At 62.6% G+C, this 15043-nt stretch overlaps 1 protein-coding gene across 2 annotated transcripts; it reads right to left on the bottom strand.

Moving 5' to 3' along the window:
* Positions 1–10057: 10057 nt before the first annotated feature.
* Positions 10058–13782, bottom strand: LOC120393313 (HLA class II histocompatibility antigen, DR alpha chain-like). Of its 2 annotated transcripts, XM_039517847.1 has the most exons (5): positions 13675–13782; positions 12577–12834; positions 11552–11833; positions 11044–11194; positions 10058–10807 (listed from the first exon to the last, which is right to left on the bottom strand). In XM_039517847.1, the coding sequence occupies exons 1-5, from the start codon at positions 13754–13756 to the stop codon at positions 10804–10806; spliced, it is 777 nt and encodes a 258-aa protein (XP_039373781.1). In that variant the 5' UTR covers positions 13757–13782; the 3' UTR covers positions 10058–10803. The 2 variants fall into 2 exon arrangements, with proteins under 2 accessions (XP_039373781.1, XP_039373782.1); XM_039517848.1 differs by lacking the exon at positions 10058–10807 and having other exon boundaries at positions 11040–11194.
* Positions 13783–15043: the final 1261 nt, after the last annotated feature.

Genomic DNA, 15043 nt, shown 5'->3' with positions numbered 1-15043 from the left:
AGCCGATGGGCTGGAGGACGGAGACCCCAGCAACTGGTGACCTGGTGACCCGGAGACCCAGCTCAGGAGTCACAGCCGGGTCTGGCCAGTGGGAGGACAATGGGCTGCGGGGAGAGGACCCCGGTGACCTGACCAGTTGGTTCCGGCCAGAGGACAGAAGAGGGGAGAGGAGGCCCAGGCGACCCTGTTTGCCTGGAGAGTGGACAATGGACAGAGGTGGGGCTTGGGGCCGGGGATCTCAGATGCTGGGCTGGAGAGGGGGAGCAGGCAGAGCCCCCCTGGCTGCAGGGAGACTGCGATGTGCTGGGCTGAGGGAGGCCAGGCCTGAGGCCCTGAGAGTTTCCTGTGTTGGGTTCAGACACTCAATAAACCCTCCTGTGTTACGCTGACCCAGGCTCCCTCACGGAGGTGTTCCTGTTTCCTTGGACGGGTCGCTTGCTTTACGCCTTCCCTCCGTTCCCAATCGTGCACAAGGTCCTGGCCAAGGTCCACAGGGACGGGGCGAGGGTGATTCTGGTAGCGCCGGTGTGGCCTGGCCGGCACTGGTACATCACGCTGCAGGAGCTGTCAGACGTACTGGTCCCGCTACCTCTCCTCCCCGACCAGCTCACTAAGGACCACGGTCACCTCTGCCATCCCGACCTGCGGTCCCTCCACCTCACGGCCTGGAACCTGCGTGGCTGAACCCCCTGGAGCTGCTGTGTTCGGACCCTGTAAGACAGGTCCTGCTGGGCAGCGGGAAGCCCTCCACTAGAGCCATGTATCTGGTGAAGTGGAGAAGGTTTTTGTGTTGGGGTGACCAGCGCCGCTCATACCCCATCCGGGCACTGGTGCCCCTCATTTTGGAGTGCCTCTTGCACCTGAAACAGCAAGGCCTGGCGGCGGCGTCCACCTCGCTACCATCTCGGCCTTCCACACGGCTGTGTCTGGCCCCTCTGTCTTCGCTGACCTGATGGTCGGTCGCTTTCTCAAGTGCTTGGACAGTCTCAGATTCATCAACCTGCCCTGCCTGGGACCTTAATCTGTTCCTTTCGAGGCTCCTGGGGCCCCCGTTTGAACCGCTGGCCACGTGCTCCCTCCTGTATCTCTCCTGGAAGGTGGCTTTCCTGGTGCCATTATGTCGGCGAGACGCGTCTCCATGCTGGAGGCCTTCACCTCAGAACCGCCTTACGCGTTCTTCCATGGGGATAAGGTGCAGCTCAGACCGCATCCGGCCTTCCTCCCCAAGGTGGTGTCGAACTTCCACCCCAGCCAGGACATTTTCCTGCCCATCTTTTACCCAAAACCGCACGCTGGTCCCCGGGAGCAGCAGCTGCATTCCCTCGATGTCTGCAGGGCCCTGGCTTTCTACATCGAGCGCACCAAGCCATTCAGGAAATTGACCTAGCTCTCCTGGATGACGTCCTGCATCCGCGCTTGCTGTGAGCTGGCCGGGGTGCCAACCCCAGCTCTCACCGCACACTCCACCGGGGCCCAGGTCCTGATCCAGGAAATCTGCAGGGCAGCGATGTGCTCCTCGGTGCATAGCTTCACCTTGCACTGTGCCATCGTCCGGCACGCCAGGGACGACGCGGCTTTCGGCAGAGCCGTTTCCTTCACTCCGACCCCACTGCCCAGGTCAGGCTTGGGAGTCGCCTGATTGGAATCGACATGAGCAATCACTTGAAGAAAATAAAAACGGTTCCTCACCTCTCGTAACTGTGGTTCTTCGAGGTGTGTTGCTCACGTCCATTCCACACCCGCCCCCTTCCCCCCTTTCGGAGCAGCCGGCAGGAAGGAACTGAGGGGCCCCAGCTCAGCAGAGTCACACATTCGGTGCCAGGCAGGCGTGATTCCAGGGGGCTCCACAGCCGACCCGCTGGGAGCTGCTGGGGAAAAACTTTCCAGCGTCCGTGCACACGGCGCACACACCTGCCTGGAATGGACGTGAGCAACATCTCGAAGAGCCACAGTTACGAGAGGTGAGTCACCGTTTTCTCTTTGCCATTTACTTCCTGGTTCCCAGCCTCTGCACTGACTGGGCTCTGATCTCCGTCCAGCTTGGGGTTTGCATGTTCCAGCCATTCACGCAGCGTTCCTAAAATGCCTTTTTAACCCAAAGCCTGGACCCTGTCGGTGGGTGGACTCCTGCCCCCCCCCCCCCCGCAGGACTCAGTGGAGCTCCCCCCTCCAGGGGCTGTTTGGGCAGATCCAGTCTCAGGGTCTGGCTGTGGTTGGAGAGCAACGTGCTCCCACCGGCTCAGCCATCGCAGGGGTGCCCCCCTGTGTGCCCCCCCCCCCGGTAAAAACGTGACCCTGGTTTCTAGTCTGAGGTCATCTCAGATCAGCCCCAGACGCTGGTTCCTGTTCTGCTTTGTCTGGGAGACGGACGCGCCCCCTGCTCCCAGCAATCGGCTCCCCGGCGGGTCCTTACAGACCGGGATCAGGTCACCCTGAGCCGTGCACAGAACAGGCTCCTTCCGTCGCTCACTCACAGGCAGCTTCTCCAGACCTTGAGGCACCTTCGTGGCTCCCCTCTGAGCCCCGCTAACGTTTCAGCCTTTCCACAGGGCCAACGCCAGGGCTGGACACGGCAGCCAGTGACGCTCTCACCAGGGCCGTGTGCAGAGGTGACACCATCTCCCAGCACCTGCCCCATATTCCCCTGTTCTTCTTCGAGTGATTGCTCCTATGCATTCCATGTAGGTGTGCGCGCCGCGCGTGCACGGCTCTTCAGAAGATTTTTACCCTAGCAACTCCGGCGGGTCGGCTGGGCGCCCCCTGGAGTGGCGTCGCTATAGCACTGGATATATACCCCAGCCGGCCCGTCCGCTCCTCAGTTCCTTCTTACCGCCCGTGATGGCCAGTTGGAACAGTGGAGTGCTCCTTGACCTCCACATCCCTAGCTTCTCTCTGGTTCTTAGTGTAATTTAGTGTGTATAGTTAGTTAACATAGTTAGATTAGTTAGTTAGTAGTTAAGGGAAATCGGGGGGGGGGCTTATCCCCTCTTTTTCCCGAATTGGTGCGGGCTCATGCCCAAGGCACCGGGGTTTAAGCCCTGTGCGGCTTGCCAGCGGCCCATGCCGATTGGAGACCCTCACGACTCCTGCCTGCGCTGCCTCGGAGAGTCCCATCGTGCAGATAAGTGCCCGATCTGCAAGTCATTTAAGCTGAGGACAAAGAAAGAGTGAGACTTTAGATTAAAGCAGCTCTTGATGGAGTCGGCACTTAGCCCTACGGTGCCGACACCAGCAGCTCAACAGTCCTCTTCGGTGCGGAGCGCACCAGCGGTCCCAAGCCGTTCCGGCACCGAGACTCTGAAGAAGCAGCAGCCGGCACCGGCGTCCCGGCACCGTTCCCTCTCTCCTGCAAGGAAGCGCAAGCCGACGCAGGCAACTTCCAAGCCTCCGGCACCGGGGCTGCTCACCCAGCCGCCTCCAGCACCGACTGTGATGGTGCACAAGCCATGCACAGTACCGTCGACTCCGGCACCGCAAGAGCCATCGAGTCCGGTACCGCCCTGCTCCCCGGTGCAAACCGTGGTCGAGCTGCCTCTCCCGTCGAGGCCAGAAACATTCTCGACGGCAAGAGAACTGATGGCGCTCACAGAGCCATCAGGCCTACAGCCCCCAGCACCGCCGGTGCGGGCTGTGAAGTCAGTGGGCAAGCCGGCCATCATGAGGCCCCCGTCCCCTGACAGACGAGACAGAAGGCGCTCCAGGTCCCGGTCCCGATCCCGGAGACGTTCACCTTCTCGTCGGTCCAGATCACGGCACCGATCACGATCCCGGTACCGTTCTCCATCTCGGCGCCGGTCGGAGTCCCGGTACCGCTCCACTTCACAGTATCGGTCGCACTCCCGGAGACTATCCCGGTCCCGGTCACCCGACTGTCGGTACCGCCGGAGATCCGGATCCCGGTACCGCTCCCGGTACCGATCATCGCGCAGCCGCTCCCACTGACGATGATCGCGATCTCAGTCGACCTCCCGGCACCCGCGCGGTCGATGGTCCTGGTCTCGTTCTCAGCACCGCGACGACCGGCACCTTCCAGGGACAGATTGACGGCGCAGTCTCTCAGTGCCTCTGCCCCCCCGTGGCCTTCCCGCCAACCTTCAGTCGCCTCCCAAGCGGGCAGCGGTGGTGATCTCCGCGCCGATCCCCAAGGGCAGGACCACGGACCTCAACAATGGGGCTTCTGGACACCCTGGGCCTATCACGAGGCTCAAGGGGTCCCCGTCACTCAGCAGCCCAGAGCTTCCGACCACAGGGTGCCGGAAGCCGCGGTCAGCAGACCTCCTCCATCACCTTTGGGAGAGGAACCGCAGCCACCGGTAGCGGGAGATCATCCCACACACGCAGAGGCTTCGCAATGCGTGGACGAACCACCTCCGGAAGCCATGGTCCAGGGCCTATCCTCGTCTTCATCACCGGATGAGGCGGTGGCAGAGGCATCGACATCGGGCCCTCCACCAATTGACCTGTGTGCCCACCAGGACCTGCTTCGACGGGTGGCACATGCTATTGACCTCCCTGTCGAGGAGGTCGCGGAGGACGATGACCCAGTGACCAGCGTTCTTGGAGCTGAGGTCCCACTGCAGGTGGCCTTGCCCTTCATTAGGGACCATACAGAGAAATGCCAATACGATCTGGCAGTCGCCGGCTTCCATCCCGCCCACCACTCGAGGGGTGGAACGGAAATACTCAGTTCCCCCCAGTGGGTACGAGTATCTGTACACGCACCCAGCTCTGGACTCCTTAGTGGTACAGTCCGTGAATGACCGGGAGCGCCATGGGCAACTTGCTCCAGCGCCAAAATCGAAGGAGGCCCGGAGGATGGATCTGTTGGGCCGGAAGGTCTATTCGGCCGGTGGCCTCCAGCTACGGATTGCCAACCAACTGGCTCTCCTCGGTCGCTATACGTACGACGCCTTGGTCTCACTCTCCAAGTTTACGGAGCTGGTACCAACGACCTCCTGACCGGAATTCTCAGCCCTTATTGAGGAGGGCAAGAAAGCCTCCCGGTCCTCCATCCAGGCCTCTCTGGACTCAGCAGACTCAGGAGCCAGAACCTTGGCCTCGGGAGTGACCATGCGGAGAATTTCCTGGCTGCAGGCCTCCACCTTGCCGCCCGAGGTCCAGTACACATTGCAGGACCTCCCGTTCGACACCAAGGGCCTCTTTGTTTTTAAAAAAAAAAAAAAAAAAAAAAAACAGACGAGAGGATTCAGACCCTCAAAGATGGGCGAATCGCCATTTGCACCCTGGGCATGCACACGCCGGCTACCCAGCGGAGGTCCTTCCGGCAGCAGCCGTACCGCCCGTTTAGTCAAGGCCGGCCACGGCCTGATAATAGGCGCAGAGGCAGGGTGAGCCACCGTAGACCGTCGGGCAACCGGGGTAATCAGTCCCAAACACCCTCCAAAGCCCCTCAGGGGCCTAAGTCTGTCTTTTGATGGGACGCCCGAGGACAGCCCATCAGTGTCTTCACCAGATCCTTCCCCGTTATTTTGCCACCGTCTTTCCCACTTCCTCCCGGCGTGGTCCCAGATAACAACGGACAACTGGGTACTGCGCACGGTAGAGTCTGGTTACCGCCTTCAATTTGTTTCGCCCCCTCCCTCCCCGTCCCTCTTCAGGGACCCCTCTCACGAGCAATTCCTCTTGCAAGAGGTCGAGACTCTGTTGGGTTTGGATGCCATAGAGGAGGTGCCGAGCGACATGTGAGGCAGGGGATTTTATTCCCGATATTTCCTAATCCCCAAGGCGAAGGGAGGTCTACGACCTATACTAGACCTCCGAGAGCTCAACAGATACCTACTCAAGCTCAAGTTCCGCATGGTAACCCTGGGGACCATCATTCCCTCCCTGGATCCGGGAGACTGGTTTGCCGCCCTCAACATGAAGGACGCGTATTTCCATATCGCGATTTACCCTCCTCATCGGCGCTACCTGCGTTTCGTCATCAACAACGCGCACTACCAGTTTACGGTGCTACCCTTCGGCCTCTCCACCGCGCCACGGGTTTTCACCAAGTGCATGGCAGTGGTGGCAGCAGCCCTTCGCCGTCATCGCATACACGTGTACCCGTATCTCGATGACTGGCTGGTCCGCGGCCCATCCCGCCAACTGGTAGTGCGTCAAGTGGCTGACATCCTTGCCCTGTTTCAGCGTCTCGGACTTCTAATAAACGCCGAGAAGTCCACTTTAGCTCCATCACAAAGGGTGGAGTTCATCGGAGTGATCCTGGATTCCAATTTGGCCAGGGCCTGCCTCCCTCGACCTCGGCACCAAACTATGGTTTCCCTCGTCCGGAGCCTACAATCCTTTCCCACAACAACGGTGCGGTCCTGCCTCTGCCTCCTGGGCCACATGGCGTCATGCACGTTCGTGACTATGTACGTGAGGCTGCGCCTTCGCACATTTCAAACTTGGCTCACGTCGGTGTACCGGCCGCACCGCGACCCCATAGACATGGTAGTTACAGCCACAAAAACCGACCCTCGATTCGCTCAACTGGTGGCTGGACCCAGAGGTCGTGTGTGCAGGAGTCCCATTCCGCCCTCCTCGCCCGTCCGTCACCCTGACCACGGATGCCTCGGCGTTGGGGTGGGGAGCGCACCTCGGCGACCTTCACACCCAAGGTCTCTGGTTGCCCCGAGAGCTCTCCTTCCACATCAATGTCAGGGACCTGCGGGCGATCCGCTTGGCGTGTCAAACCTTCCACGCCCACCTCCAAGGGCGCTATGTAGCTGTTTTCACGGACAACACGACAGTGATGTTTTACATCAACAAACAGGGCGGGGCCCGCTCCTCCCTGCTGTGCACGGAAGCGATGCTCCTTTGGGACTTCTGCGTGACCCACTCGATTCACCTGGCAGCGTCCTTTCTTCCAGGAGTGCAGAACACGCTGGCCGACCATCTCAGCAGGTTGTTCCTCTCCCATGAGTGGTCCCTTCGTCCGGATGTGGTGCACACAATTTTCCAAAGGTGGGGCTTTCCCCAAATAGACCTGTTTGCCTCCAAAGAGAACAGCAAATGCCACCAGTTCTGCTCCTACCAGGGTCGCTCCCAGGGCTCCCTATCGGACGCTTTCCTCCGCCCCTGGACGGGTCGCCTGCTATATGCCTTCCCTCCGTTTCCCCTTGTGCACCGGGTGCTACTCAAACTCCGGAGGGACAGGGCCCGCCTCATACTTGTTGCTCCGGCCTGGCTGAGACAGCGCTGGTACACCCTGCTGCTCGAGCTTTCAGTATGGGATCCCATTCCCCTCCCATTATGGCCGGACTTGATAATGCAGGACTTCGGCAGGCTTCGCCACCCGGACCTACAGTCCCTCCATCTTACAGCATGGTGCCTGCGTGGCTGACTCGCGCGGAGCGTGTCTGTTCGGCTGAGGTACAGCAAGTCCTAATGGAAAGCAGGAAGCCTTCCACTCGCTCAACCTACCTCGCAAAATGGAAGCGTTTCACACTCTGGTGCGATCAGAAGGGTCTCGATCCTTTCGCAGTCCCTATTCCTACCATCCTGGACTACCTCTGGTATCTCAAGGAGCAAGGCCTCGCGGTCTCCTCCTTGAAGGTGCACCTGGCGGCCATCTCCGCCTTCCGACCCGGCGTAGGAGAACGGTCCATCTTTTCCAACCAGATGGTTTCCCGCTTCCTTAAGGGCCTAGATCGCTCGTTCCCACCAGTACAATGTCCTACCCCGTCCTGGGATTTGAACCTAGTTCTAGCCAGGCTCATGGGAGCCCCCTTCGAGCCCTTGGCCACGTGTTCCCTGCTCTATCTATCATGGAAAATGGCTTTTCTCGTTGCTATAACTTCAGCGAGGCGAGTTTCCAAGCTTCATGCCCTAACGGGTGGTCCGCCGTATACCATCTTCCATGCAGACAAGGTACAGCTTCGGCCACACCTGGCCTTCCTTCCTAAGGTGGTGTTGGCCTTCCATTTGAACCAGGACATTTTTCTCCCGGTCTTTTTCCCGAAGCCACACGCCTCAAGTTGTGAACAACAGCTTCACACCCTCGACGTCCGCAGGGCCCTCGCATTTTACATAGAGCGAACAAAACCCTTCCGGCATTCGCCCCAACTATTCGTGGCGGTTGCTGATCGCATGAAAGGCGAGCCGGTCTCCTCTCAGAGGATTTCCTCCTCGGTAATATCATGTATCCAGACATGTTACGAGCTTGCTCGTGTGCCAGCTAGCCGCCTCACCGCTCACTCTACAAGAGCACAAGCCTCTTCTGCCGCCTTCCTGGCCCATGTCCCCATTCAGGACATCTGTCGGGCGGCTACCTGGTCTTCCGTTCACACCTTCGCTTCCCACTACGCATTGGTGCAACAATCCAGAGAGGATGCAGCCTTCGGCTCCGCAGTCTTACACTCTGCCACGTCTCACTCCGACCCCACCGCCTAGGTAAGGCTTGGGAATCACCTGACTGGAATGCATAGGAGCAATCACTCGAAGAAGAAAAGACGGTTACTCACCATTGTAACTGTTGTTCTTCGAGATGTGTTGCTCCTATCCATTCCAGACCCGCCCTCCTTCCCCACTGTCGGAGTAGCCGGCAAGAAGGAACAGAGGAGCGGACAGGCCGGCTGGGGTATATAACCGGCGCCATAGCGGCGCCACTCCAGGGGGCACCAGCCGGCCCGCCGGAGTTGCTAGGGTAAAAATGTTCCGGAGAAGCCGTGCACGCGCGGCGCGCACACCTGACTGGAATGGATAGGAGCAACACATCTCGAAGAACAACAGTTACTACGGTGAGTAACTGTCTTTTCCTACAGCCCAGGGTCACACCTGCCCCCCAAGACACAGCACGGCCCTGGGCGCTCACGTTCGTTGGGTTCTGACTTGACCCCCACATCCTGTTCAGGGTCTCTGCATCTCAGAATATAGCCCACCTAACCCCCATCCTCAGTTCCTGGTTGTCCAGCCTGGCCCTGGCTGTGTGAAAACACGCGTGAATGGGCCCAGCTCCCCGCATGCCCCAGCTCACTGTGTGTAACTGACCCGTCCCAGCATCACTCCCCCTGCCCAGCCTCGGTGTCCTTGCAGACGCGCCCCATGGTGCGGTTACATCGTCTCTCGGCTCACCCAGCTACTGACTAGCCCGGCCCTGCCCTGCCCGCCCCCCCTGGAAACAGCCCAACCAGCCGTGTCCCCGCTGGAACCAGCCCCTGACCCCACTGGAAACAGCGCCCCTCCCCGCCACATGCCCAGGCCCCCAGGGCCTCCCCAACTGGCAGAAGCCCAGGGCCGCTGTCTGGAGCTGCCTAAAGGGACCTGGGAACATTCCCCCCAGGGACAGCTGGATGGTGGCAGCCAGTGGGAACACGCACGAGGCTGGACCGAGGCTCCGGCGGCCAATGGGAGAGCTTGGCAGGTTGGTGGCGTTATTGGCAGATTGGAGCAGCTAATTGCTGCTGGTGGGAGCCGGGGGTGGGGCGGGGTCTCTTAGCTTGTGCCAGGGAAGGGGTGTGAGGAAGCTGGGCTACGTCTCAGTGCCACGTTCGGTGGGGGGGGGGGAGGAGGGGATCTGCCCTTTGTATCATGGTGACCCCAGCCTGGGGGATGTCACTGCAGCCCCCAGCCAGGCCAGTGTCTCTCTGCAGCCGCTCGCCCTGTGGGGCTCAGTCCTGGGGAGCCTGGCCCATGAGCCCTGCCCTGCTCCTGGGCTCCCGGCCATGGGGCGAGCTCAGAGTGCTCCATGGACCATCCCTCAGCCCCAGAGCTCCCACCACCGACCCAGGAAGGGAATGGCCACATTTCACACCAGGGGAAACGGAGGCAGAGGAAGATAATTTACCCAAGGGCATGTGGCAAGTCAGAGTCAGCAATGGGAATAGAACCCCAGAGTCCTGACTCCCAGCCCTCTGCTCTAACCCACTAGCCCCCACTCCCGACCCAGAGCTGGGAGAGAACCCAGGAGTCCTGGCTCCTTCCTTACCCCTCATACCAAACTCCCAGTGTAACCTGGTGCCCCTGAACAGGCTGCGTCTGGGCTGGGATAACACAGGCTGCCGCGGGCATGGCCCAGACTGACCAGATTTTAAATCAGGATAAAAAACTCAGGAACGTCCCAAACCCACTTTATTGCTGTTAGCAAAGCTGCAGAGCGATGGGGGGGGGGGGGGCAGGGCTGTGACACACCTGGGGCGCAGGGCGGGGGCTGTACAGGGACTGGGCCCGTCCCACACGGACCCCGCGCTGGGCTCAGCAGGGCTGGACCCCGGGGAGCCGCACACGGGTGCGATGGGGCTGTTAGCCGGGTACTGGGGCTGCCCCACCCCCAGCCATGGGCCCGATCCTGCCCCACCGGGACCCCATTGACCGGGAATGGCCAAATCAGGCCCAAAGCCTTCTGGGTAATGGCTGGAGGGGCTTTACCTGGGGTGACTGACAGCAGCCGCTGGCCAATAGGGGCCGGGCTTGGGGCCCAATCCAGCGCCCACTGGAGTCAAGAGAAACCTTCCCCATGACGGCAGTGGGGTTTGGATCAGCCCCGTGGGCCCTGCTGCCCCTGACGAGGGGGCGACCCCCCATTCCCACCCCACGGGGCAGCAGCCCTCTCCCTGCATAGGCTCCCCCATCCCAAGCACAGAGTGGGCGCAGGGACAACCGGAGGCACCGGCTCCCCAGTGAGTCTCTAACGGGTTGGATGTCACGGTTACGGGTCGGGGGGGCTCCTGGCTGGGTACAGCAGCTGGCACCGACGGGAGCGGAGCAGGGATGCTGGGGGCAGCGGGAGGGGAGGGGGCCGTGCGAGTGGGTCCCACGAAGGCACCGGGCGGATTCGAGGGCTCTGACTCCTCCCTGTGTTTATCTGAAAGGCAAAGAGGGTCAGTTACCAGGAGCCCTGGGCCCCAACATGAGACTGGCAGGGATCAGGGTCACTCCCCAGCACCCCCAGGGACTCTCCCATTAACACAGGGGGTGCTGTGTCGGGGAGGGGCTGTGGCTGGCTGGTGGGGCACAGCGGGTGGGGGGTCTCCCCAGTGGGTGCTGGGTGCTGGGTGGGCCCGGGTGCAGCGGGTGCCTCCCCAGGCAGCGGCTACTCACAGGGGGCCCCGCGGGTTGCGGGCGGCGTTCATCTTCATCCCCTTGACGATGAGGATGGTGCCCGCAATGATGCCGACGATGCCCATAGCCAGGCCCAGGGCGCACACCAGGGTCTCTGTGGTCTCGGGGACGGGGGTGGGCACCTGGGCTTCTGGAGAGAGGAGGAGGAGAAGCCCATGGAGTGAGGAGGGCTGTTCCTGTCCCTCCCTCCCAGAGCTGGGATAGAACCCAGGAGTCCTGGCTCCCAGCCCACCCTGCTCTAGCCACCAGCCCCCACTCCCCTCCCAGAGCCAGGAGAGAACCCAGGAGTCCTGGCTCCCAGCCCCCCTGCTCTGACCACCAGCCCCCACTCCCCTCCCAGAGCCAGGAGAGAACCCAGAAGTTCTGACTCCCAGCCCCCCCTGCTCTAACCCACCAGCGCCCCCTGCCCTCCCCGAGCCGGGATAGAACCCAGGAGTCCTGGCTCCCAGCCCTGTGCCCAGCGGGTCCCCGGGTGCCCCGGCCTCACCCCAGTGCTTCGTGAAGGGCTCGGCCAGCCCCCCGTGCTCCACCCGGCAGTCGTAGAAGTCGCCCTGGCTGGGGAGGAAGGGCAGGTAGGAGAACTTGCGGAAGGAGTTGTCCTGGCGGGGGTAGAAGTCGGTCTCGGAGACGCCCTTGGTCACCTCCTGCCCGTTCTTCAGCCATGTGACGCTGAGCGCAGGTGGGGAGAACTTGTCCGCGAAGCATATCAGGACGTTGGGCTCCCCCAGCTCCACGGGGTCTTCGGGGAACACGGTCACCTCAGGGGGCACTGGGGAGACAGGGGTTAGTGGGTCCCATTGCCTGCCCCTGAGCCAGCCAGTCCCTGCCCTGGGGCCGGATCGGAGCCAGCGCCCCCCAGAGGGGACAGGCCCCTGCCCCATTCCCCGCCCCCCTGAGCCAGCCGGTCCGCACTGTGGCGCTGGGTGGGAGCCAGCGCCCCCTAGAGGGGACAGGCCCCTGCCCCATTCCCTGCCCCCCTGTGCCAGCCAGTCTCTGCCCTGGGGCCGGATCGGAGCCAGCGCCCCCTAGAGGGGACTGCCCCATTCCCTGCCCCCCTGAGCCAGCCAGTCCCTGCCCTGGGGCCGGATCGGAGCCAGCGCCCCCCAGAGGGGACAGGCCCCTGCCCCATTCCCTGCCCCCCTGAGCCAGCCAGTCCCTAGTGCTTACGCTCCAGCTCAGGGTCTCTCCCCAGGACTGTGGGGCGTCACCAGGGCCGCCCCAGCTCCCTGCCCTGACGGCTCATGGGGCACAAGGGGCAGGGGAGAGAATCCCTCAGGGGCAGGGCCTGGCGCTGGGCAGGGGCCATGAACAGCCCTCGGCAAAGGAGCTGCCCTGGGCCCCAGCCTGGAGGGTGAGACCTGCCCGGGCCCCCTGCCCTGCAGAGCCCTGGCCCGGCTGACCGGCTCCCCGGAGCCCTGCAAGGCCTGGGGGGGAGCTGAGTGGGGAGTCGCAGTAGGTGGGCATGGGGAGGGACGGGTCCCAGGAGGGTGCCTGGCAGGGAAAATGTCCCACCGTTCTCGGCCCGTGTGCGGTTGGACCTCTTGATCAGGATCTCCAGGTTGTTCTTGGTTATGGCGATGTTGCGCAGGGCGAACTGGGCCTCGAAGCTGGTGAACTTGCTGAAGTCAGGCAGGCGCCAGACCGTCTCCTTCCTCTCCAGGTCCACGTGGAAGGTCTCATCCTGGTCGAACTCCTGCATGTACTGCCCAGACCCCTGCTGGGATCGGTCCGTGCGCTGGTAGAACTCCGCCTGGGAGATCACTTGATCCACTGCGGGGAGACGGGCGTCCCCATCAGCACCCACCCCAGCCCCTCCCCTGGGATACAGGGTCTCTGATCTCTTCCCCTGGGGCCACAGCCCCCGGCCGTGACACTGGCACTGGGGCGCCCCGGTGTGAGGGGAAAGCGGGTGCAGGGAGTCAGTGACCCCTGGTATCATGCTGGGGAGACATTAAAGCTGCACTGGGGGGTCAGACACACTCCGGGATGGGGACGGGTCTGGCTCAGGGCTGAGGCTGGGATCCCCCAGGGCCCAAGGGAGTTGGGCACCTGCATCCTAGGGAGTCGTTCGCTGACCCCAGCTCGCCCAGCAGGATCTCACCGAGCGACTGCAGAGGAGGGAACCTGCCACCACCAGCCAAGGAGAGTCGGCCCCACAGAGCCCTCCCCCGCCCCCCCGGCACCGTGGGTCTGAGCCCTGGCGGGAAGGGGGACAATGGGGCCAGGCCGGGGAGCGGGGCCAGGGGCTCCCTGCTCTGCACAGACGCACTCACTGCTCAGCAGGGTCTGGCCCTGGCGCGGCTCTTCGGGGAATGTTCCCCCATCACCCCTGTGCTTGGTGCCCCCCTGGGGGGATCAGCCCCCGAGTCCCTGTGGGGGAGGGGGGCTGCACCCCTAGGGCAGGGCTGTGTCGTACCCAAACCACAGTCACTTCCCCGCAATCCCTCTGCTGCCCCCGCACCAGCCTCCCCTCCCCCTCCCTGCAGCCCCCATCTCATCCAGATCAGCCCCCCATTCCTGCCTGCTCACCCCATCCCCTCACCACTAGGGGGTGAGACCCTCCTCCCCGCATCCCCCACCCCCAGTCTGGCTCCCCTCCCTGCCCCGTACCTGTCACCGCCCCGGCACCCGGCAGGGCCAGCAGGGTGAGCAGGGCCAGCTGGGCCATGGGGACGCCCCGTCCTGCGCCCATCTCCTCTCCCTGGCACTGGGCTGGGCATGGGGCCGGCAGCACTAGGGGGCCGGGCGTGGGGGGCACATGTCACACCCTGGGGGGGGGCAGCACCCAGCATTGGCCAGGGGAGCCTGTCCCAGGGGCCCGCACCCAATGGCAGAAATCCCTGCACCGACCAGGCTGTTACCGGGCAGAGCAGCAGCGCTGAGCCTCGCAGAGAGGGGAGATGGAGAAATACTGTACGGCAGCTCCCGGGGCTGGGGCTGCACGGTGGGGCCTGGAGCAGGGCGGCTCTGACCCCCCTGGTATGGACGCGGCGCTGGCGGGGGGGTGTCACACCCTGGACCCGCAGAGCTCTGCTGGGAGACGCATTAAGTGCAGACCAGGCCATGAAAGGGGTTTGGGGGGGATCATTCATGCAGTTGGGTAGGGCCCTATCAAATTCACAGCCGTGAAAAATGCATCACGGACCATGAACTCTGTCTAGGATAGGGTGGTAATGGTAAAAGTACACAAAAGCCCAGATTTCACAGGGGAGACACCGTGTCTCAGACTGGAGAGCCCAACCCAAAAGGGGATCGATCACACGGGGGTCGCGAGATTATTGTAGGGGGTTGTGGTGTTGCCACCCTGACTTCTGCGATGCCTTCAGAGCTGGGTGGCCAGAGAGCGGCTGCTGCTGGCCAAGTACCCAGCTCTGAAGGCAGCAGCGCAGAAGTAAGGGTAGCAATACCGCACCCCCTACAATAACCTGCCAATCCCCCACAACTCCCTGTTGGGTCAGAACCCCCACAGTCACAACACCCTGAAATTTCAGATTTTTAAATCCTATGGCCGTGAAATTGCCCCAGATGGACAATGAATTTGGTAGGACCCTGGAGCCTTTCCCCTCTGGGGGGCACCGGCTCCGATCTGGTCCCAGAGCAGAGGGTGGGACAGAAGCTCTGTACCGCTAGAAGCTGCTGGCTCCGATCTGCTGTTAGTGACCAAACTCCCTCCCCCCAGGTCTGTCCTGGGCCCCGTGTGGGGCACGTTGGTCCCTGTCCCCTGCCCAAACCTGCCTCCCACCCCATGGCACCAACTCACCCATCCCCCCACGCTCTGGGTGTTCACACTGCCCCCGGCAGGAGGGGCCGGGTGCAGGAGGGGCTGGCTCAGCAGTTTGGGGCTGGCCTGGGACCCAGGAGCCCTGGGGTCATTCCCGGCCCTGCCACAGACTGTGTGTAACCCTGGGCCAGTCACTGACTCCTCTGGGCCTCCCTCCCCAGCTGGGCCATGGGGACACTGGCCCGGCCCTGCCCCACG

The sequence above is a fragment of the Mauremys reevesii genome, unplaced genomic scaffold (genome assembly GCF_016161935.1).
Source record: "Mauremys reevesii isolate NIE-2019 unplaced genomic scaffold, ASM1616193v1 Contig18, whole genome shotgun sequence".
NCBI lineage: Eukaryota > Metazoa > Chordata > Testudines > Geoemydidae > Mauremys > Mauremys reevesii.
The sequence above is the reverse complement of the archived record's forward strand: the minus strand, read 5'-3'. Positions and strand labels throughout refer to the sequence as shown.

Excerpts from the sequence above, each read along its gene's own strand:
- LOC120393313 (XM_039517847.1), bottom strand. The coding sequence starts at position 13,756 with ATGGGCGCAGGACGGGGCGTCCCCATGGCCCAGCTGGCCCTGCTCACC. Across the intron at positions 11,834-12,576 it reads CCGCACACGGGCCGAGAACG|TGCCCCCTGAGGTGACCGTG; the intron begins GTGGGACATTTT and ends CTGTCTCCCCAG. Across the intron at positions 11,195-11,551 it reads GCCCTTCACGAAGCACTGGG|AAGCCCAGGTGCCCACCCCC; the intron begins GTGAGGCCGGGG and ends TCCTCTCTCCAG.